This window comes from Vigna radiata, chromosome 9 (assembly GCF_000741045.1).
Source record: "Vigna radiata var. radiata cultivar VC1973A chromosome 9, Vradiata_ver6, whole genome shotgun sequence".
Lineage (NCBI taxonomy): Eukaryota > Viridiplantae > Streptophyta > Magnoliopsida > Fabales > Fabaceae > Vigna > Vigna radiata.
The window spans coordinates 11,043,472-11,066,837 of NC_028359.1; the positions used below are offsets into that span (position 1 = coordinate 11,043,472).

The window sequence follows — 23,366 nt, forward strand, 5'->3', positions numbered from 1 at the left end:
ACCCCTGACTTTTCAAAATTACCAAGTCTTGAAAAGCTCATTCTCAAGCATTGTGTAAATTTGGGCAAGGTACACCAATCGATTGGAGATTTACAAAATCTTCTACTAATAAATTTGAAAGGCTGTACAAACCTAAGCATTCTCCCAAGTGAGACATATAAGTTGAAATCTTTGAAAACTCTTATCCTATCTGGCTGTCTGAAGATTGATATCTCTAAAGAAGATATATTGCACATGAAATCCTTGAAAACTCTAATTTCTGAAAATACTGCTGTGAAACAAGTTCCCATTTCAGTTGTAAGCTCAAAAAGCATTGGATATATACATGTAGATGAACGAAAGGGATTATCACGTACTGTTCTTCATTCTATCATTTTGTGTTGGATGTCCCATACTTTTAATCCCCTGTATCGTATTCGTCCGTTTCGTGGCATTTCATCATCTCTAGTTTCCATGAATGTTGAGCATAATGATTTGGTAGATCTAGCACCAATCCTTAGAAGTATTTTAAATCTGCGTACTGTTTTAGTGCATTATCAAATACTTCAACAAGTAACAGCAATTTTGGAAGAAGTTCAACAATTTCGTCGTGTAACTTGGACATCTATACAACTTTCCAACCATCCATTCAGTCCATATTTGATTCAATTTGGAGGTTATCAAGAAGAAGTCTTCAATACTCTCCGCAAAAGCATTTATGATGAGGTTCCATCTCTTTTTTACTTAATCAGCTTACTTTTACTATTCATTTTAGCTGTTAATTTTAAGAACATGAAACATTCCATTAAATACAAAGTAACTTCCATTCTGACATTCTTTTAGTACCTTCCCCTTCTATGTTGTAATTTATTCAGCATGATGTTATTTTCTTAAATTGTGTGTTTTGTACTTTGAAATGATAATATGATGGAAGAAGTCCATATAAACAGAACCATTTCAAAATAACTAAGCTATTTTTCTCATGCTACAGGAATTGGCAGCCAGTCAAACTCGTAAAGATTTTCTCCCTAGTGACAATTATCCTCATTGGTTGGCTTATAAGAATGAGGGGCACTCAGTCAATTTCACCGTGCCAGACAATGTTGACATGGATGGAATGATTTTGTGTGTTGAGCCTCTATTACGCTTGGCAGACCCAGCTCAATATCTTACTTGTGTCTTAATGGTTAATTACACAAAGTGCACAATCCAGTTATTCAATCGAGAAACAATAACTTCCTTGAATGATGTTGATTGGCAGGGCGTGATATCACATCTGGGATGTGGAGACAAGTTGGAGATTTTTGTTATTTTTGAGAGAGGATTTGAAGTCCAGAAGACAGCTGTCTATCTAGTGTGTAATGGATCAATGGACAGAAAGTCGGTGTAACGAGCCCTAATGATATGGAGGTAAAAACGAATAAGAGTAAGAGTAGGGAATGAATGAGGGGCTTCTGGTCAAGAAGATTGTACTCTTGCTCTCTCATTGGGAGTGTCTTCCCTCTCCTCAAGTGTATTATATTTTCTTTCTTTGTACCCACTACGATCGGTTTTTTCTTTTTTACCAAATTACTGTGCTGAGTATTGAGAGTTTTACAAGGTTGCATAACCTTAGATAAGAACTTTTTTAAGTTAAAATCATGTCAATGTATAATAGTATAATTTCGATTTATTATATTTTAAAATAAAGTTGAGTTAGAATGACATAATTTTAGTTCAATTTTGATAATAGTATTAAGGTAACAATTTCAGCTTAAAATATTTTGAATTATAGTTATGTTTTGTTGATGTGTTGTCTTGGTATAACTTTTTCATAATAAAATCGAGGCACTTTCACCTGAAATTATCCATATTTGTAAATTTTCTAAAATTATTTACTTTTAAAAATGATCTAATTTTTCTTAAAAGTTATCTATTTTGAAAAAGAAAAAAAAAATACGCTATTGTGATAAAAGAAACCCACTATGGTCGGATGAGACTATAACTTCCTTTCTTGTTCTATGAAATCCACTTGTATCAATAAAAGAGTACGAATAGTTTAGTTTCATGGAATTCTATTCCAATTCCGGTCCCCTACATACAGTGCTTTCACAATGCTTCCATGGCTCACAATATAAGATTGAAAACAATTACAAATATACAAGATTGAAAACAATTACAATTTACAAAATGACCAAGACATAAGATGTAATGGAAAATGGACAGCAAAGAGATGCAAAAGCTATAAAGCGTGATGAAGGTTGGAAGAAGCGCTTGGAAAGCTTGGAGTTATCTATATATATAATGAACTTTATAGCAAGAAATTAAATAAAAAAAAAAAATTAGAGAATATTGTTATTCAGGTAAGGATTATAATAACACTTCTTGCCAAGCTGAAGTACATAATTCACATGTGTTCAATTTATTGAAAAATAATCAATTCTCAATTTTGTTAGAGATTGTGAATATGTTAGTCAATTATTCAATAGGATTGACAAATCTAGCAATTATGTCTACGTATTATAACTTTTTCTTATATAATAATAATACATTTTGTTATTATAGGTTTATAGTTGATCGATTGGATACGGTGACGAAGTGGAAGAAAAGGTGGTTGACGTGCAAGAAAGCGCTTCATAGTAACAATAGTTAAGTAGAGTTAAAGCGCAATTAATATTATAATGGCTATTGATATAGTGGTTAAGGTTTGTATTAATGACCATTAAGAGATAAATTAATTGGTTAAATTCTTATATAAACTTTATAAATAGAGGTTTAATTTCATGGTAAAGTCACTTTTTTCTATAATTGAATTACTAAAGACCTGCAGAAACAGATTTTGACTTGAGCGTCAGAGTGTATTTTACAGGTCACCCCCCACACCGATCAGTTACATGGAGCAGGTAGCGGAGCGAACGTTCGACGAACAAGAACTTCACACAGGCGTCATCTCGTCCTATTTCAGTAGAAATATTTTGGCGCCCGCAATAGGATCGATGATATTTGAAGAAGACACCCAAGCGAGACCATAAGGATGGCAGGACAACAAGACCTGTTGGTATTGATCCAAGAGATGCAAAAGAAGATGAAAGCTATGCAGACAGAGATTGTGGCCTTGAGGGTCGAGCGTGATGCAGCACATAGGGCGGAGCAAGATGTAGGGGAGAGAGCCCAGTTGAATCAATAGTCAACAGCACGTGTCCAAACTCCCATAATAGAACTTGCTCAAACTGAACCTGAGGGAACTGATCAAGAGGGAGATAGCTCCAGAAGCCGATCGGTCGGCCCGACTAATGTTGTGCGGGCCAGGGCACTTCACCCTTTCACTACGACCATCATGGAGGAGCAAATGCCTGAAAAGATGCCTCCCACTGTTGAGAAGTACGATGAATCGGGCGATCCGGAGGAACATTTAAGGTCTTTTGCGGATGCAATGGCAATATACTCGCCTAACGAACTGGTTTTGTGCAGGGTTTTTTCCCTCTCCATCAAAGGAGAAGCCTTGGCATGGTTCCATTCTCTTCGTCCCAAAACCATTGACAGTTTTGAGACGCTAAGAAACCTGTTTGAGCGCTTCCAATAAGGTGCAAAACCTTACTTATATGAAGCTAACTAAAATCAAGTAGAGAAAGGATGAAGGCCTAAGAGACTTTATGGACTGTTACAATCGGACCGCACGACAGGTGCAGGAAGTGGGCAAGAAGTATCATGAGCACCTTGTCTACTGCCTTGAGACCTTTTTCTTTTACGGACAGCCTGTTCGCACGACCACTCATGACATTGGGAGAAATGCAGGAAAGGGCGGCTAGATTCATCATAATTGAGGAGATTCGAGCTATTCAAAAAAGGCAACATGAGAAAAATGCTTCGTCCTCAGGCCAAGAGAAGAAAGAAGTCGTCACAAACGAGTGGAAGAAGGGTAAAAAGTTCAAGGATGGCTCGATAAGGCCCAGATTTGATCGGTACACCCCTCTGAATGTGCCGAGGGCAAAAGTGTTGGAGGAAGCCTTGAGTGTGGATCACCTTCCCCCGTTGAAGAAAAAACCAACGCCTAAAAATGCGAACGGTACTAAACATTGCCTTTATCATCAGAATATGGGACACACCACTGAAGAGTGCATCACGCTCAAAGACAAGGTTGAATAATTGTTAAGGGTAGGGCATTTAAGGAGGTTCGTGTGGAGTGAACGGGTGGAGAGAAGCCCACCGAGAGGGAGATCCGAACGGTATGATCATAGAGATGACCGTTGTTCAGACCGCCACAACAGAAGTTGACGTCAAGATCGACAACTAAAAGGTCATATTAACACCATTTGTAGAGGCTTTGCTAGAGGAGGGTCGTCGGCATTAGTGAGGAACAAGAGTTTGAAAGAGTTGAAGAGTGTGCATAGGGTGGACGTGAAGAAACGCCCGATGCCGCCAATCACCTTTTCTGATGAGGATTTTCATGTTCCTGATCTTGAGCAAGACGATCCTATGGTGATAACCACTGTTATCACTAGCTTGATACAGTGTCTGCAAAGTCTTGATCGATGAAAGTAGTTTGATAAACATCCTTTACTGGAAGACTTTTCAGCAAATAAATATTTGTCTGAAGACTTGATCCCATCCTAGAACGAGCAAATTATGGAGTTTGCTGGAGAAAGAAAGGACACCTGAAGATAGATACAAGGGTTTTATGTGCAAAAGTTTTGCTTCTTCTTTAATTGTCCACTGGTATATTAAATGTAGATTTTAAAAATGTATAAAAACTTTTAATATATGGAGTTCAAGATCTTGCACATCTTTCCCTAAGGAATTAATATGTTGATAAACTTGTTAATGTAGAAATTGATAATTGGCTTGAGTTTAAGTGATTTAATTCCCTTCATGATTGTATTAGTCTTAATTTATTTTTTTCATATTAAGTATCAACTCTCTTATTTTTTGGGTTATATAGTTTTTTTTAAGGGTGATGCTTTGAATTTTCTAAACATAGATTTTGTTTGATCTTTGTATACTTTTAGTTCCTTTTTTTAAATATTATGTTTCAACTTTTCTAAGACAAAAGTTTAAAATAATATTTAACATAAAGTTAAAAAAGAAAAAAATAAATGAAGTTATGTAAAACAATTATTTTAGAAATTATTTATTTAAATATTTAATGAAAAAATTGTCAATTTTAATATTTATTGAAAAGTTGAGCTTGGAGGGAACCATCTTATTTTTCAATTTATTAAAATTTAAATATTTGAATAAATCAACTAATTTTATTTAAGTGATTAACCCTTTGAGTTTGAAAATTGTCATAAATATTTTTCTAACGATTTCGTATCACCATATGTAATTTAGAGACTCAATTTATTTTTTACTTCGGATACTAAATCATAAATAAAAAATGTGGTGGGTCTTATAAGTTATTGAAGAGAAAGGGTGCTAGATCATCATCTCTCTGTGTTTTGTATCATTGCGTTCTCTCCGTTGACCTCAATTCCACTGATGGCATTCGAGTCTTCTTCACCATCAGCGAAATCTGAATGGATATACGACGTGTTCATCAATTTCAGGGGAGTAGACACCCGCAAGAAGTTCGTTTCTCATCTCCATTCTTCGCTCTCAAAAGCTGGAGTCAAAACCTTCCTTGACGAGGAGAATCTGCTCAAGGGAATGGAGCTGCAAGAACTATTGCGAGCAATTCAAGTATCTCAGATAGCAATAGTAGTTTTCTCCAAAAGATACGCTGAATCTAGTTGGTGTCTTGACGAGCTTCAAAAAATCTTTCAATGCCGCCAAACTTGTGGCCTAAGAGTTGTGCCTGTATTTTACTATGTTGAACCGTCCGAAGTACGTCACCAGACGGGTGATTTTGGAGATGCGTTGAGAGCAGCTGCAGAAAGTAGCTATGCAGGAGAACATCTGGAATTCGCTTTGTCGAGTTGGAGACGCACACTCACCGACGCTGCAAATTTGTCTGGGTGGAATGCCACGGATCGGAGGTAAACCGATACTTGAATCTATTTGGAGAAATCATCATTATAATTATTTTTAGAATTAAATTATTTTTCATTTTAAATTACTTTTTACTTTTAATCATATATTTCATAAAATAATCTAAAATATTTTTTAGAACATATATATAAAGTGTTTCTAAATGAGAAACAAAATTATACATTATATATTATATATTATTTTTTTGAGAGAATATTTTAGAGAACTGTAATATAATTTAGAATGAAAAATAATTTTCTTAACATAGTTTGAGAATAAAAAATATATCTAACCTTTATTTTTAATTTAAAACATATATTAAATCTAATTTATATATAAGTTAAAAAGCAGATTTAATAAAAGTTTAAGAAAACTAATTCCTATTAATTAATTTATGGTTTACTTAAAATTTAACTATCTTGTAAATTTGGATGAAACATGTTATTTTATTTTTTCGTCATCCATTACCTTATTTATTACTTCTCCAATATCCTAGAATCCTAAATCCTTTGTCAATTAAATTTAATTAATGATTAATTTATATACTCATCAAGCTACTTTTATGTTTTATGATTTTAACAAGGAGACATATATTTGAACTTCTTATGATTTAATTTGGTAATAAGTGACCATTCTGTTTTATCTATAATTACTATTGCACTTGAAGGACTGAAGCTGAGCTAGTGCGCGACATTGTTAACCACGTTATTGCCAATCTTGATTACAATGCCTTTTCTATCACCAAATTTCCTGTTGGATTAGATCATCCGGTGCAAGAAGTGATTAGATTTATTGAAAGAACCAAAGGCTGTTGTAAGATAGGGATATGGGGAATGGGAGGATCTGGTAAAACTACTATTGCTAAAGTCATCTACAATAAACTTCATCGTTTATTCGAGAATAAAAGTTTCATTGAAAATATTAGAGAAGTTTGTCAAACAGATAGAAGAAGAGGGCTTGTTCGTTTGCAGGAAAAACTTCTTTCTGATATCCTGAAAGTAAAGGTGGAGATACAAAACGCTGGGATCGGACAAGGTATGATTGACAACAGATTTATTGGAAAAAAGGCGCTCATTGTTCTTGATGATGTGAATGAGTTTGACCAACTAGAAGCACTATGCGGAAATACTGAGTGGATGGGTGAAAGAAGCGTAATAATCATTACAACTAGAGATCTGCATTTACTCAAGAGATTTGAAGTTAATTATGTTTATGAAATGAAGGAAATGGAAGTAGATGAGTCTCTTGAACTTTTTAGTAGGCATGCTTTCAGAGAAGCAAAACCAAGAGAAGATTTCAATGAAGTTGCAAAAGATGCAGTTTCTTATTGTGGTGGACTACCTCTAGCTCTTGAAGTTCTGGGTTCTTATTTGAGTAATAGGACAATGACTGAGTGGAGAAGTGTGTTGTCAAAACTAAAAATAAGTCCAAATACCCAAGTCCAAGAGAAACTAAGGATAAGTTTTGACAATTTATGTGATCAAATGGAAAAAGAAATATTTCTTGATGTATGTTGTGTTTTTATTGGTAAGGACAGAGGCTGTGTGACGGAGGTACTAAATGGCTGTGGACTATATGCTGATATTGGAATAACTGTCCTCTTAGAGCGTGGCCTCATAAAAGTCGAAAAGAACAACAAACTCAGAATGCATCATTTGCTACAAGACATGGGAAGAGAGATTATTCGTGAACTTTCAAGAAAAGAACCTGGGAAGCGCAGTAGATTATGGTTTCAAGAGGATGTACGTGATGTATTGACAAATAGTACCGTAAGTACATTATTTTCATGCAGTTTTGAAAGTTGAAAGAGTTTTCCTTTTCATGTGCATTACAAGTGTGGTTTGCCTAAACATCCGAGCTAACTGTTGAGTTTTCTCAATTTTTCGTTGGTCTTTTCATCACAGGGGACAGATGCTGTTGAAGGACTGGCTCTGAAATTGAATTTAAACAACAGAGAATGCTTTAAAGCTGATGCTTTTGAGGAAATGAGGAGTTTGAGACTGTTGCAACTTCATCATGTAGAACTCATGGGAGATTATGGCCATCTTTCTAAGCAATTGAGATGGATCTGTTGGCAAGGGTTTCCTTCAAAGCACATACCTGAAAACTTTTATCTGGAAGATGCAATTGCAATTAATTTCAAACACAGTAATCTTAGACAAGTGTGGAAAGAACCCAAGGTTTGTAGTACTTGCCATTTTCTCCTAAACTAGTGCTAACACTTAACATTCTTTCCATTTTTATTTTTCCTTAATTTTTAACAAAATACTATCTTGTTGTAGGTTTTGTTGATGTTAAAGTTCCTCAATCTTAGTCATTCCAAGTACTTGACTGAAACTCCTGACTTTTCTGGACTACCATATCTTGAAAAGCTCATTCTCAAATATTGTCCAAGTTTGCGCTGTGTACACAAGTCCATTGGAGATCTCTGTAATATTGTGTTGATAAATTTGAAGAATTGTACAAGCCTTAGCAGTCTTCCAAGAGAGATATATAAGTTGAAATCTTTGAAAACTCTCATCCTATCTGGTTGTACGAAGATTGACAAATTGGAAGAAGATATAGCGGAGATGAAATCCTTGACAACTCTAATTGCTGAAAATGCTGTTGTGAAAGTTCCCTTTTCAATAGTAAGCTCCAAAAGCATTGGATATCTTTTTCCATGTGGGTTTGAAGGATTATCCCATGATGTTTTACCATCTATTATTTGGTGCTGGTTGTCACCGACAATGAATCCCCTGTCTAGTACTCTTCCGTTATGTGGCATATCAGCATCTCTAGTTTCCATGAATATGCAAAACATTGATTTGGGTGACCTAGCACCGATCCTTACCAACCTTTTAAATCTTCGAAGTGTTTGGGTGCAATGTGACACGGAGTTTCAAATAACTAAACAAGTGAGAAAAATTTTGAATGACGTAGGATGGGTACATTTCACTGAGCTAGGAATAGCATCCTGTACATCAGAAATTTCAGACAATTCCTTGAGATCTTATTTGATTGGAATCGGAAGCTACCAAGAAGAAGACTTCAATACTCTTAACAAGAGCATATCTAAGGTTCCTTCTTTTTCCATTTGTCTACTTCCCTTCGCTATTAGTTTTAGATATTACTTAAGAGAACATGAAACAATTCTAGGTATCTAAAGGAAACTTCAATACTCACCTTAGTTTAGCACCTTTTCCCTTCCATAATATCCACACAACTTCATTTAAAAATTGCATGTAGTAATTCTCAAGAAGCTAACTGATAATGCCCATATTATGCACTAGGAAACTGGTTTCCATTTCCTCCTGCTACTCTTGCTTTGTGTTTCTTGTAATATGAGTTAAGAGATGTTGTTTCTTAGTCAAAACGAGTTTTGTCCTGTGCTTCGTCTGATTATACCATTATGCTTCATTAGTCTGTTTCATGTTGTGAAAGTCCTTTTCACTTGTTACATATATAATATTGCAAAGTTTGGACCCCTCATAAGATGAAATTATTATTATTTTTTCAAAAAAAAAGTCCTTGTTATGTTTGAAAAGTAAGCCAGAAAGAATAGAGTTCACAGAGATGAAAAAATCAGAGTCAGAGGGAGAGGTTTGGGTTTTTCTGAAAAAAAGGGTTCTTGGTTGTGTCTTGGTTTGGATTCAAGTTTTCAAGGTGGAGTTGCTCTCTCCCGTAGATATTGAAAACATTGGTTGAACCTCATACACTGTGTTGTTCTCCTTTTTTTCTTTGTTAATCTCTTACATCATTTTTCCGGAATTAAGTCCTGCTGGCATAGGTGATTTCTTGGAATTTCTTTTCTTTCCCTTTTGGCAACAAAAGACCTGTATGACATAAGCATAAATTGATCCTGATGAACTCCTATTGATTTATATTTAACAAAACTAGGAACCAAATTTGTTTTAAATTACTACTACAGCTGTGCTTTAATATATGGCATACATCGTGATGTTCTGAAACATGCCTCTTTGTAATTTGGAAGACAAATTAATGATTGAAGAAGTACATTTGAATAGTACAATTGCATAAATGAGTGATTAAGATATTCTGCTGATGCTGCAGGAATTGGCAACCAGTGGATCTTGTCATGTTTTTCTGCCAGGAGGCAATTATCCTTTTTGGTTGGCTCATACGGGGGAGGGCCATTCAGTGTCTTTCACTGTGCCTCAGGATTGGGACATGAAGGGAATGGCTCTGTGTGTTTTGTATTTAGCAACACCTGAAACAGCAGCAACTGAGTGTCTTATCAGTGTAGTAATGGTTAATTACACAAAGTACACCATCCAGTTATACAAGCGAGACACAGTGATTTCCTTTAATGATGCAGATTGGCAGGGCATAATATCTCATTTGGAAGCTGGAGACGAGGTGGAGATTTTTCTGTCTTTTAGGAATGAATTGGTGATAAAAAACACAGCCGTCTATCTCATAAATTATGAATTCATTGACATGGAAGTGAAAGCTGTTAGTAAGCCACCTGTTATGAAGGTTTATAGCAGGAAGAGGAATCTTACGGATCAAGAAAGCAGTCGGAAGAGACAATGGTAACAGTATTAGAAACATAAAGATTTGTTTATAATGACACTTATGAGTCATGGGAATATAATGACACTTACTAGAAAAGGTTATTTTCTCTTTTTGGATGACAATTATCCATTGATTTTTACCAAATAAATTGTTTGTGCTAGGAAGAGACAAATGTCACTGGCAGAACTTCAAGTATTAGAAAATGGTTTTTAAATCTAACTCTTGGAAAAAAAATTTAAAATTGGTTTATAAAATGAGTTTTAAACAAACTTATAAAATATATTTTAATTAAATGTAGAATGTTTAACCCATCTCTCTACATCAAAGACTTTATATAATATATTTTAATTCTATGTTGAATTTCTAACGCATGTCTCCACATCAAAGACTTTATATAATATATTTTAATTCTANACATCAAAGACTTTATATAATATATTTTAATTCTATGTTGAATTTCTAACGCATGTCTCCACATCAAAGACTTTATATAATATATTTTAATTCTATGTTGAATTTCTAATGCACCTCTCCACATCAAAGACTTTATATGATAATATTTTAATTCTGTTGAATTTCTAACACATCTCTCCAAATCAAAGACTTTATATAATATATTTTAATTCTATGTTGAATTTCTAACGCATCTCTCCACATCAAAGACTTTATATAATATATTTTAGTTCTATGTAGAATTTCTAAGGCATCTCTCCACGTCAAAGACTTTATATAATATATTATAGTTCTATGTAGAATTTTTAACCTATCTCTCCCCATCAAAGATTTTATATGATATATTTTAGTTCTATGTAGAATTTCTAACGCATCTCTCCCCATCAAAGACTTGGCACCTTGAACATTATATTAGAAAGGGTTCAATTAGACCAAAACTCTTAGCATTAAAACTTATCCAAATAAACTCTCGTTAGCTTGAATTTCGATAATAGTTCTTTTAAATTTTCAGGGCCCTCTTCAATAAATTTAAAGGATGTCTCCATATTAATTACATTCATCATTCCTAACTCAAAGTAAACGAAAAAGCTTTTAAGGATGCCACCATTCTGGATAATGTTGTATCTCCATTAATTTCAATGACTCGACCATCCTGCTGCACCTCTATTACGTGTTGCCGCAAATCTGTCGTGAACTTGCCCAAACTTTTAAGCCATTCAAATCCCAGATTTACATCCATCCTACCAATTCAAATAGAAAGAAATCCTGCACTATCTTCAAATTGGGTAGCTGCAACTCCACTCCTTTACAAACTCCTGGCCTCCCAACCTTTGATCGCTCCCAACCTCCACAAAATACCCCTTAGTCTCTTCTACTGGAATATTCACCCACTGAACTAGACTTGATGACAAAAAATTATGACAGGCACCCCGAATCCACCATAACTATAACCTTCTTTCCCGTTATTATTCCCCATAATTTTAGGCAATTTTTGAAGTCATTCCCCCGATGCTTGATAGGTATTAGAGTGAACAATTCACGGTTTATCCGTATACGGTAACCACGCAAACACAATAACAAAGAAGTTCTAACAGAAAATATTCTCACAAAACAAACATAATACTCTCTCTCTGTGCACGTGGGTCTCCTAATATTTCTCTTTGACGTAGTACTAACACTTTGTTGGGTTTTTAACGTATAAGAGATAAAAGAATGAAAGGAAAGTGGTATCTTTTATTGAGCATAAGCATAAATATTTATACTACATAATTTGTAACGAACTTTTAAAAATTATATACTAAACTAATTAATTTAAATAATGCCTAAAAATTTCCTAAGAAATAGAATATGAATATTTTTATTTAACAGGTTTGACTCTTTCAACCACATGCCGTTGAGTCACAAAATTCCAATACTCCTCCTTGACTCAAAGTCAACATACTTTAAGTTTTTTCATCCTTAACCGTATCATTTAAAATTCCTCCACTTTTGAAAGTCTCGATCTCTTCTGATTTCTTTATCTTTTCATGAACTGTGTTTAACTCTGAGTTGTCAGTGTCTTTCCCCTTTTTAGTATTGCCTTGTTGCTTTGCATTTTCTGCTTCGGGAAGAGTTGTCTTAGGATGCTTTTCTTTCTCTAATTTTTTTGGTTTAATTTGACTTTCACCAACTTTAACACCTTTTAGCTTTACTTTCTTCCCATTCAGAGATGAGGTTTCTTTAGGTCCTCCGACATCTGTTTGTACTAATTGCAGTTTGTTTGTTGCTCTCCAAGATTTGTCTTTTGGAAAAGACAACCTTGTTTCTTTTCCATATTGCAAAGTCGTGCATACGAGTGATTTGCCTCCCAATTCAGGGAGCCCTTGTACCTGCATATTATCTTCAACCTTGTGCATAACAACCTGCTCTTCATCAATCAAATTCAAGGCAAAGCTCTTGCCTTTCATTTCAACTCTGAATAATTCTTTATTATCTGAATCTTTAATCATGCAGCTTTTATCTTCAAATAGAACTTTATAGCCTTTCTCTAGAAGTTGGCCAACACTCAACAAGTTTTGGTCAATTTCAGGAACATATAAAACATCAGTAATTAATTTTAAACCTGTGCAACCTTTGATCGCAATGGTTCCTTTACTCTTCATTGCTATTTTTGCTCTGTTTCCAAGAATGACATTTGGGTTGTAGGTTGCATCAAGATCTTTGAATAATTCTTGATCGTAAGTCATGTGGTTCGTGCAACCACTATTAATTAGCCAACTTTCTGTTGATCTTGCAGTAGCAAAGCAAGAAACAACAAAAAGTTCTTCTTCATCACTGTCTTCAACCACAACTTGTACATTCTCTTGTTATTCTGATGACTTGCATATTTTCTCCACATCCCTAATTGTCCACATTTATGGCATTTCACATCTGGCCTCCACCAACACTTTGTATGTGGATGATTATTTTTCTTACAAAAAGGACATGATGGAAAAACATGAGAGGATTTGTTATTATTTTTGTGGTTGAAACATCCTGACCTTTTTTTCAGCAATTTAGCTGTCAAAGCCCCTTCAATATGACCTTCTTCTCTCATGAGTCTTCTTTGTTCTGGAGCCTGAAGTGCTGCCAAAAGTTCTGCTAAGGTAATAGTAGAAAGATCTTTTGAGTTCTCCAAGGAAGTTAATGTGGCTTCATATCTTTCTGGAATTGTTACAAGTATTTTGTGAACAATTCGAGAATCGGGAATCTCAATGCCTAGAAGTCGTATTTTGTTTGCAATGACGAGAAGCTTGTCTACATAATCTTTTATTGTCTCTAAATCTTTCATCCACTGCATCTCAAGTTCTCGAACTAGATTCAAAGCTTGTATTCCTTTGACTCTCTTATTGCCTTCATACTCTTCCTTCAAAAACTTCCAGATTTCATGTGCCGTTTTCAATGTCATTATTCTGTTGAAAATGACTGGAGATACAGTTGTGAACAAAATTGATTTGGTTTTGGACTTTCGAAGCTTGCTTTCTTTGTGATTTTTCATTTGAGCAATCGTAGGATTATCTGGGAAGGGAGCCACTTCGTAGTCTTGTTCTACCGCTTCCCATACACCGTTAGCATCTAGATGTGGTTCCATTTTGACAGCCTACATTTGATAGTTTTGTCCATCAAATACAGGTATAGAAACAGTAGTAAAAAAGGTTTGAGATTCCATTTTATGTGTGGTGGCTATTTGTGGTTGTAGATGTTTATGGGTTATATCACAAATCCCATAAGATCCTTTTTGCTCTTGATACCAATTGTTGGGTTTTTAACATATAAGAGACAAAAGAATGAAAGGGAAACTGATATCTTTTATTGAGCATAAGCATAAATATTTATACTACATAATTTGTAACCAACTTTTAAAAAATATATACTAAACTAATTAATTTAAATAATGCCTAAAATTCTCCTAAGAAATAGAATATGAATATTTTTATTTAACAGCCTTGACTCTTTCAATCACATGTTTGATTCACAAAATTCCAATACACTTTCAGTTGATCCAATCTCCTCCTGAATGCATGTTGTATCATTCCTCGCGTCTTGCAGAAGAACCTTGTCCTCAAGGTTGAAGGTACGTTGAATATCCTTCCAAGGTCCGAAGTAGCTTCCTCAAGAGAGAGCTTGCCATTGCACCAGAACTTCTAGGTGTGGAGACTCACCGGAATTATTCTCAAGGGTTCCTAATATTATAATTACTTGACGGAAGCGTTCCAACTACTGAAGGTGGAGGCCCGTGATGTGGTTTCAAAACAGAACAGTGAAATACATGGTGGATTTTTGAAGTCTCAGGAAGAGCCAAATGATAGGCCACCGGGCCAATCCGATTAAGGATTTGAAATGGTCTAAAATAACATTTCGCCAATTTTTGTGGAGTCTTAGTGGCGAGTGAAGTTTGACGATACGACCTGAGTTTGATATAAACCCACGCTCCCACCTCATACTGAACATCAAGACGATGAGCATCAGCCATTGATTTCATCGATCACGAGCCTTTTGTAAATTTCGATGTAAAGTGGATAAAATGACATCCCGTGAACTAAGTAATTGATCCACAACCTCCATTTGTGATTGACCTAATATATAAACCGACAAAGAAGGAGGAGATCGTTCGTAGACAATTTCAAAAGAGGTGTATCCAATTGCCAAGTGAATAACAATGTTATAACACCATTCTGCCCAAGGAATGAAATTACTCCATTTGACTGGTTGTGCATTACAAAAAGCACGCAAATATTGCTCAAGAGTTTGATTTAGAACTTCAGATTGTCGATCAATCTCTGGGTGATAAGCAGAAGACATTCGCAATTGTATCCCACTAGCTTTGGATAATTCTTGCCAAAACTTACTGAGGAATAGGGGTTCACGGTCAGAAACAATACTCTTTGGCATGCCATGTAGTTTGCCCACGACATCAAAGAAAAGTGTAACCACTTGATATGCTGAAAACAATGTAATTTTAATGTTAAATTACTTCATGAAAAAAAAACACACGAATGACATTAATTTTAGTATTTTAAAATATATGAACTTTTTTTTAATATATTACCAGTATTAGCAGTATGAACTTTTTAAAAATATATGAACGCTGTTAAACGTCACCCATAAAATGTCGGTTAGCCGGTAGGCCGACGTATATGAGTGCACGGTGACATTACCGTAAATAAGTTGGTAACCTAGAAGTCGGTTTCAAAGGGAAGCGATGTCTATTACATAATACATGTCTGCTCTACCCTAAACTGACGTCCAATGTAATGAGGTAGGCGAGAAGATAGTTTTTTTCCTGTGCCATTGACATCGGACTGAAGGGGGGTCGACGTCTACTTGGCTGCAATTAATGCTCGTCATTTGATTCCCAGACGCTTAGACGTCGAGTAGTCAATCATCGACGCCGATAGCCTGTCCGGAAGGCGGGAAGACAGAAATTTCTGCAAAATAGACGTCGCTTTTCGGGGAGCGCGACGTCTATAGGCCGTTAATTAATTATGTTCACCAAACTCCGAGGCACGTCGACGTCCGATAGCAGAGCCCCGACGTCTATAAAATTATAAACGTCGGCGCCCCTTCACAACTGTCGTCTACTTCCTTGACAAGAAATGAAACGTCAATCCGTTCAGCGCCTTGGACGTCGGCTCCCCTGGACACCGACGTCTAATGGGCATTCAAAAAGTCACTTTAAATGTTATCTTGGGCGTCTAATTAGTTAGATAATCGACATCGAGGTGACTATAGACGTCGGTTTCTGGAGGAACTGACGCCCCATTTCATTTTAAATAAACCGCAGGCCCTTCGCGACATTGCAGTTTCGGATACCATCGTCTTCCTCCTCTCCTTTTTATCTCTTGCGGCTCCTCTCCTTTTTCTCTCTTACGGCATTGCATTACTATTTCTGATAACATCATCGTCTTCCTCCTCTCCTTTTTCTCTCTTGCGGCATTGCATCCGAGGTGCGTGTTATTTTATGGTTACCGTTTAAACTTTGTTCAGTCTTTCATCGATTATCTTCTGGTTCAACTGATTAAAATTTGTTTTCTTGTGTTGTGTTTTAGTGCAATTTTGTTCCTCTCTTGGGGTAACGCAGTACCGCATTCTTCCTTTGCTAGCTGCCTCCCAGAAAAAGGGGCGTCTTTTGGATTTCTCGTGTCTTTTTGACCCAAAAACGACCCTGGGTCGTCGTTGCCTAGTTATTGTTTCACCGTAATTTTCCCTCTTGCGGTTGAAAATGGAACTAAGCAAAGACCCAAGTTCGGTTTTTGGTTGAAATGTCATGAGAAATTCAAAAGACGCAAGCTTTTTTTCGGGGGAAACTAGCAAAGAAAGAGTGTGCTACTAGGCTATCTAAAGACCGGAACAAAACTGCACTATAACAGAACGACTGTATTAGACGTCGGTTAATGCGTACTTCGACGTCTATAGTGACATTAGACATTGGGTAGTGACATGTTCAAAGTCTTTATGTGCTCTTAGACATCGGTTAATGCGTAGACCGATGTCTATAAAGTGCCTTTAGACGTCAGGTTAGGCCTATACCGACATTTATTGACGTCAGACATGGCACTAACGGACGTCATTATAAACGTCTGTTGTGTATGTACGACGTCTCATTGACGTCACCGACAATGACATCAGCTGTGAAGTAAATATTAAAAGCCCAAAATAATCGACATTAAATAACGTTCTTCCACTGATGATAAGACAAAGGTGGGTGGATAACAATAAAGGAAAACATTTATGGACTTTTTTAGTGAAAGTCACTGAACAGCTACAAAGATCTCATCTCTATTCGGCATTATTGCTTTCTCTTCTAATAACCATTGACCTTAGATTCTTTGATGGACGTGTCTTCTTCTCTTTTGTTTTTCACAAAATTCAGAGTGTTAGCCGACGTTTTCATCCATTGTTTCGGGGACGACGTCCGTAGAAATTTTGTCTCACATCTGAGTTCTGCCCTTTTACAGGCTGGAGTAAAACCTTACCTCCTAGTTGACATGGAAATGTTGTCGGAAAAATTTATGTCATCAATTACAAGGTTTCAGATTGGAATAGTTGTTCTCACCAAGGCATACATCGAATCATCTCAGTGTGTTGAAGACCTTGTGAGAATCATTGAATGTCTCGAAACTCACTGTCTAATAGTTATGCCCGTGTTTTACGATATTGACCCATCTGATGTACTTGATATCACAAATTATTCATCCCATGTACGTGATCAGAAGGAGCGTGAATTCCAAAGGCCAATTGATCTTTCGAAAGATAATTCAAGAGATGGGAGGACAAAGTGGACTCCGATTAAGGTAAAATATTGTGTTTAAGTTAAAAAAATTATAAATTTTTTTATTAATAATTTTTCATAAAAATAATTATAAAGTTATGTTTGAAAAACAAAGTTTTAATTTTTTATCATTAATATATTTCTATTATGTTTTTATTATATTAATTATAAGATTATACTTAAAATAAAATTTTAATTATTTTAATATTTATATAATTTTATTAAATTTATTATAAAATTTTATTTCTAAATTTGTTTTAGGCAGAAAGATTCAACTCTCCAGTCATAGTACACACTTATGCGGCGAGCTACGCACTCAACAGAGTTGCAAATTTGTCTACTTGGGATGAGAGTAAACACAGGTAAATCAATCCATACTCTGGAAACGTTTTCAAAATAAAAAAAGAAAATTCTACACCTCTATTTTTAATAAATATAAGTATATTTTTTATAATATTAAGTTAATTTATATATAAATTAATTTGTAAAATTTCTCTCATAATTTTCTTTAAAAATTTATTTGTTATGGAAAAATCCACCTAATTTTTTTTTCTTTTTTTTTAAATATAAAAAGGAGAAAACTTATTCAAATAGATGCAATATAGGTTTCTGCAATTAAAAGTTCAATTTTAAAGACTTGGATTTTTTTTCTTCTTCTCTCGAGAGTGCATATATTTATCTGAACAAACCTCTACTACTGTGGGTCATTTTATTTGACATTTGCGTCTTTTGTACTTATTGAACTGGAAGGAATGATGCTGAACTAGTGGAGGAAATTGTTAAGTCTGTTCTCGCTAAACTAGACCGCGTCTTGCCTGTAACTAAATTTCCTATTGAATTAGAAACCCATGTCAAAAATGTGATTGGATTGTTTGAAAATCAACCCAACAAAGTTTGTATGATCGGGATATGGGGAATAGGAGGATCGGGTAAAACAACCTTAGCGAAAGCCATCTACAACAAAATTCCTTTTACATTTGGTGATAAAAGTTTCATTCAAGATATTAGAGAAGTTTGTCAAACAGATGGCAGAAGAGGCCTTGTTCATTTACAAGAACAACTTCTCTCAGATGTCCTTAAAAATGTGAAAACAGAGAGTGGTGACATGGAAAAAACTACTATCGAGAACAGTCTTTCTAGAAGAAAGTTGTTTATTGTGCTTGATGATGTGCATGAGATAGACCAATTAAAACACCTATGTGGAAACAGTAAATGGTTTGGTGCGGGAAGTGTAATAATCATTACCAGTAGACATTTAGACCTGCTTTATCATCATAAAGTTGATTATGTTTATGAGATGAATGAACTGGACGAAAATGACTCGGTTGAGCTTTTTAGTTGGCATGCTTTTAGAGAAGCAAAACCAAGAGAAAACTTCAATAAACTTGCAAGAACAGCCGTTGCTTATTGTGATGGACTACCACTCGCTCTTGAAGTCCTTGGTTCTTATTTGAGTAAGAGGTCAGAGAATGAATGGAGAAGTGTATTGTCAAAANTAGAAATAATTCCCAATACTCAAGTTCAGAACATCCTAAGAATAAGCTTTGACGGCTTATGTAGTGAAATGGAAAAGGATATATTTCTTGATGTATGNTGTTTCTTTATTGGTAAAGAGAGAGANTATGTCACGGAGATACTAAATGGCTGTGGACTACNTGCTGATNTTGGAATNANAGTTCTTATAGAACGTGGTCTTNTAAAAATTGAAAAGAACAANAAACTTGGAATGCATCATTTGCTTCGGGACATGGGACGAGAGATTGTGCGTCAAACTTCANCAATGCAACCTGGGAAGCGCANTAGATTGTGGCTTCCCAAGGATGTACTTGATGTATTGACAAAGAATACTGTGAGTACATTCTTTATAAAACATTTTCAAACTTTAACGTGTTTCGCTTTATGTTTCATTTTCCAGTGAGCCAACAATAGTGATTTCCAAATTTATTTATTTTCTCTTATTATTACAGGGGACAGAAGCTATTGTGGGGTTGTCTCTGAACAGTGAGTTAACGAACAGTGATTCCTTCAAAGCTGATGCTGATGCTGATGCTTTTAAGAAAATGAAGATGTTGAGATTCTTGCAACTTGATCATGTACANCTGACTGGAGATTATGGGTGTCTTTCTAAGCAACTGAGATGTATCTCCTGGAAAGGATTTTCTTTAGAGTACATACCTAACAACTTTTACTTGGAAGGTGCAATTGTGATTGATTTCCAACACAGTAATCTCATACTAGTGTGGAAAGAACCCACGGTATATTACATCCCATTTTCTTTTCACATTAATTGGGTAATTAAAATTGTAACAATTGTCACTTATCACGGTTTCCTTTATTTTGTGAAAATATTTTTGTAGGTTTTGCCGTTGCTAAAAATCCTCAATCTTAGTCATTCAAAGTACTTGACAGAAACCCCTGACTTTTCAAAATTACCAAGTCTTGAAAAGCTCATTCTCAAGCATTGTGTAAATTTGGACAAGGTACACCAATCGATTGGAGATTCACACAATCTTCTACTAATAAATTTGAAAGGCTGTACAAACCTAAGCAATCTCCCAAGTGAGACATATAAGTTGAAATCTTTGAAAACTCTTATCCTATCTGGCTGTCTGAAGATTGACATCTTTAAAGAAGATATATTACACATGAAATCTTTGAAAACTCTATTTTCTGAAAATACTGCTGTGAAACAAGTTCCCATTTCAGTTGTAAGCTCAAAAGGCATGGGATATATACATGTAGACGAAGAAAAGGGATTATCAGTTACTGTTCTTCATACTGTCATTTTGTCTTGGATTTCTCGTAATTTTAATCCCCTGTATCGTATTCGTCCGTTTCGTGGCATTTCATCAACTCTAGTTTCCATGAATGTGGAACATAATGATTTAGTAGATCTAGCACCAATCCTTAGAAGCTTTTTAAAACTGAGTACTGTTTTAGTGCAATGTGTCACGGAGTATTCAATACTTCAACAAGTAACAGTATTTTTGGAAGAAGTTCAACAAGTTGGTCCTGTAACTTGGACTAGATCTACACAACTTTCCAACCATCCATTCAGTCCATATTTGATTCAATTTGGAGGTTATCAAGAAGAAGTCTTTAATACTCTCCGCAGACGCCTTTATGATGAGGTTCCATCTCTTTTTTTGCTTTATCTACTTACTTTTACTATTCATTTTAGCTGTTAATTTTAAGAACATGAAACATTCCATTAAAAAAAATATTCAAAGTAATTTCAATCGTTGCATTCTTTTAGTACCTTCCCCTTCTATAACCACATGTCTTCATTTAAGTACCTTTTTCTAATACTCAACAAGCCGAGTGATCATGCTTAGGGCTGAGAAAAATAATTGATTTGTATAAAATTATAGTTATTATACTTAATAAAAAATTTTTACTAAAAATTAAATATATTATTTTGTAATTCAGTTTTGAAAAACTAAACTTAAATTATTTTCAGTTAACTTTTGAGAATTATACGGATGGTTTTTCTCCTACCCCTCATCTCCAATTATGGTTTTTTCATTACTCTCTTATCTCCAATTTTTCTAAACTGTGAATTAGAGAAAATTCAAGTTTTCTAACTATAAAATGTGAACACTTAATACTTTTTTCCATTATCTATTAGTATGTGTTCAAGATTATTATTATCTATATTATGTATAAATTAAAAATTGTATTATATATACAAATATATGAAGAGATATAACATTTTATTGTATATATTCTGCATATTTTATTTAATCCCTATGGTTATAATTTTGAATTATTACTCATTCTCGCGATCTAAATTTTATCTATAATCTTAGATTTTTCATGTTTTACTTTCTTAATAGTTATAGTTCCAAATCATTTAGGTTTTTAATATAAGAATATAAATTGTTCAATATTTGATTATTTAATTATTATCCATTATCTATTATTTAATCTCACAATTTTTATTTTTATTTTATTATATTGTAGAGATATTTTATTTTTATCATTTAATCTCATAAATATTTTATATGATTTATATAAAGTCTAAAAATATATAATTTATCTTAAAAGACAAAAACAAAGAATAATATTTAACTCAAAATAAAATATCTGCAATAAAGACTATGTGAAACAAAAAATCTTGTAATAAGTTCTTCTAACCCAACAATCTCAACACTTTCCAAAAAAGTATTATTATTTCTAACAAAAACAAACACTATTTTATCAATTGATTATCTACAGTTCATTAAGTAGTTCAATTATTAATTAATTGATATAAGTTCAGTATCTTAAAACTGAACTGCTAAACAATACAATTTATATATTATATTAAGTTTCTTCAGTTCTTTTAGTTTATTAAAATTATAGTTAACTATACTTTAGTATAGTATAGGTATGCCCAGCACTAATCATGCTTATATCAAGCACTGGGAAGTTTATTTCCACCTTGTGCTCGCAATGCTTGCCTTATACTGGTTATATTCACATAGATAGTAAAAAGTTATCTGTTGAAAGATCTGCGTCCTGATGATGGGCTGATTTATTTGTTGGAAGTTTCATATCAAGTGAAAGTATGACTAAATTATAGTATATAACTAATTTTTAGAGTTAAATCTCTTTGAGATATCGTAACATCAGACAACATTCATAATATGCAAGGTATATATGCAATCCTCAATAAAAAAGAATGAGCGTTGGAGATCTCAAATTAAACTAGTAATATGTGAAATTAGAATAAAAATTTCACATACCAGCAAGTTCTGTAATATTTGATTGGGTCTAATTCCACTTTCTAAGCGAATTACTTACGAGAATTATATTTTAATTTATTCAGCATTATGTTATTTTCTTATATTGTGTTTTGTACTTTGAAATGGTAAAAATGATTGAAGAAGTCCATATGAACAGAACCATTTCAAAATGACTAAGCTATTTTTCTCATGCTACAGGGATTGGCAGTCAGACAAACTCGTAAAGTTTTTCAGTCTAGTCACAATTATCCTCATTGGTTTGCTTATAAGAGTGAGGGACACTCAGTCAATTTCACCGTGCCTGACAATTTTCACATGGATGGAATGATTTTGTGTGTTGAGCATTTATCACGCTTGGGAGACCCAACTCAATATCTTATTTGTGTCTTAATGGTTAATTACACAAAGTGCATAATCCAGTTCTTCAATCGACAAACAATAACTTCCTGGAAAGATGTTGATTGGCAGGGCGCGATATCACCACATCTGAGATCTGGAGACAACTTGAAGATTTTTATTATTTTTGAGAAAGGATTTGAAATCCAGAAGACAGCTGTCTATCTTGTGTGTAATGGATCAACTGACAGAAAGTCGATGTAACGAACCATAATGATATGGAGGTAAAAACGAATAAGAGTAAGAGTAGGAAGTCACGTCGGCCAGATAGACGACAAAGAATCGGTTGGAGGTGATGCCCAGAGAATCATATATGATAGGATTTCGTAGGAGTGAAAGGATAAGGGTAAGAAGATCAAAGCTTACAGAAGATTTGGCCAGATTCAGATATAATTGAAGAGAGTGTAGGAAATGAGGGGCTTGTGGTCAAGAAGATTGCACTCATCCTCTCTCATTGGGAATGTCTTCCCTTTCCTTAAGTTTAAGTGTATTATGCTTTTGGTCGTTTTCTTTTTATCAAATTACTGTAATTTTTATTCTAAACTTATTAAAATGAA

At 34.4% G+C, this 23,366-nt stretch overlaps 4 protein-coding genes across 5 annotated transcripts; 3 read left to right on the top strand and 1 right to left on the bottom strand.

Moving 5' to 3' along the window:
- Positions 1–3,295: 3,295 nt before the first annotated feature.
- On the top strand, positions 3,296–4,104 carry LOC106773328. Its single transcript, XM_014660027.1, has 2 exons — positions 3,296–3,522; positions 3,642–4,104. The coding sequence occupies exons 1-2, from the start codon at positions 3,296–3,298 to the stop codon at positions 4,102–4,104; spliced, it is 690 nt and encodes a 229-aa protein (XP_014515513.1).
- A 1,308-nt stretch (positions 4,105–5,412) lies between these two features.
- On the top strand, positions 5,413–10,604 carry LOC106774132 (TMV resistance protein N-like). 2 transcript variants are annotated; one of them, XM_014660998.2, is made up of 5 exons: positions 5,413–5,933; positions 6,593–7,694; positions 7,830–8,105; positions 8,208–8,984; positions 9,979–10,604. In XM_014660998.2, the coding sequence occupies exons 1-5, from the start codon at positions 5,437–5,439 to the stop codon at positions 10,462–10,464; spliced, it is 3,138 nt and encodes a 1,045-aa protein (XP_014516484.1). In that variant the 5' UTR covers positions 5,413–5,436; the 3' UTR covers positions 10,465–10,604. The 2 variants fall into 2 exon arrangements, with proteins under 2 accessions (XP_014516484.1, XP_022641780.1); XM_022786059.1 differs by having other exon boundaries at positions 6,593–7,667.
- A 2,540-nt stretch (positions 10,605–13,144) lies between these two features.
- Positions 13,145–14,005, bottom strand: LOC106773329. The gene has a single exon (XM_014660028.1). It carries the CDS (start codon positions 14,003–14,005, stop codon positions 13,145–13,147), a length of 861 nt encoding a protein of 286 aa, XP_014515514.1.
- A 3,181-nt stretch (positions 14,006–17,186) lies between these two features.
- LOC106773330 (TMV resistance protein N-like) lies at positions 17,187–23,013 on the top strand. Its single transcript, XM_014660030.2, has 6 exons — positions 17,187–17,708; positions 17,948–18,048; positions 18,437–19,535; positions 19,654–19,941; positions 20,044–20,817; positions 22,612–23,013. The coding sequence occupies exons 1-6, from the start codon at positions 17,247–17,249 to the stop codon at positions 23,011–23,013; spliced, it is 3,126 nt and encodes a 1,041-aa protein (XP_014515516.2). The 5' UTR covers positions 17,187–17,246.
- The last annotated feature ends 353 nt before the right edge of the window (positions 23,014–23,366 follow it).

Excerpts from the sequence above, each read along its gene's own strand:
- LOC106773328 (XM_014660027.1), top strand. The coding sequence starts at position 3,296 with ATGGAGGAGCAAATGCCTGAAAAGATGCCTCCCACTGTTGAGAAGTAC. Across the intron at positions 3,523-3,641 it reads TTTGAGACGCTAAGAAACCT|GTGCAGGAAGTGGGCAAGAA; the intron begins GTTTGAGCGCTT and ends ACCGCACGACAG.
- LOC106774132 (XM_014660998.2), top strand. The coding sequence starts at position 5,437 with ATGGCATTCGAGTCTTCTTCACCATCAGCGAAATCTGAATGGATATAC. Across the intron at positions 7,695-7,829 it reads ATGTATTGACAAATAGTACC|GGGACAGATGCTGTTGAAGG; the intron begins GTAAGTACATTA and ends TTTTCATCACAG. Across the intron at positions 8,985-9,978 it reads TTAACAAGAGCATATCTAAG|GAATTGGCAACCAGTGGATC; the intron begins GTTCCTTCTTTT and ends CTGATGCTGCAG.
- LOC106773329 (XM_014660028.1), bottom strand. The coding sequence starts at position 14,005 with ATGGAACCACATCTAGATGCTAACGGTGTATGGGAAGCGGTAGAACAA.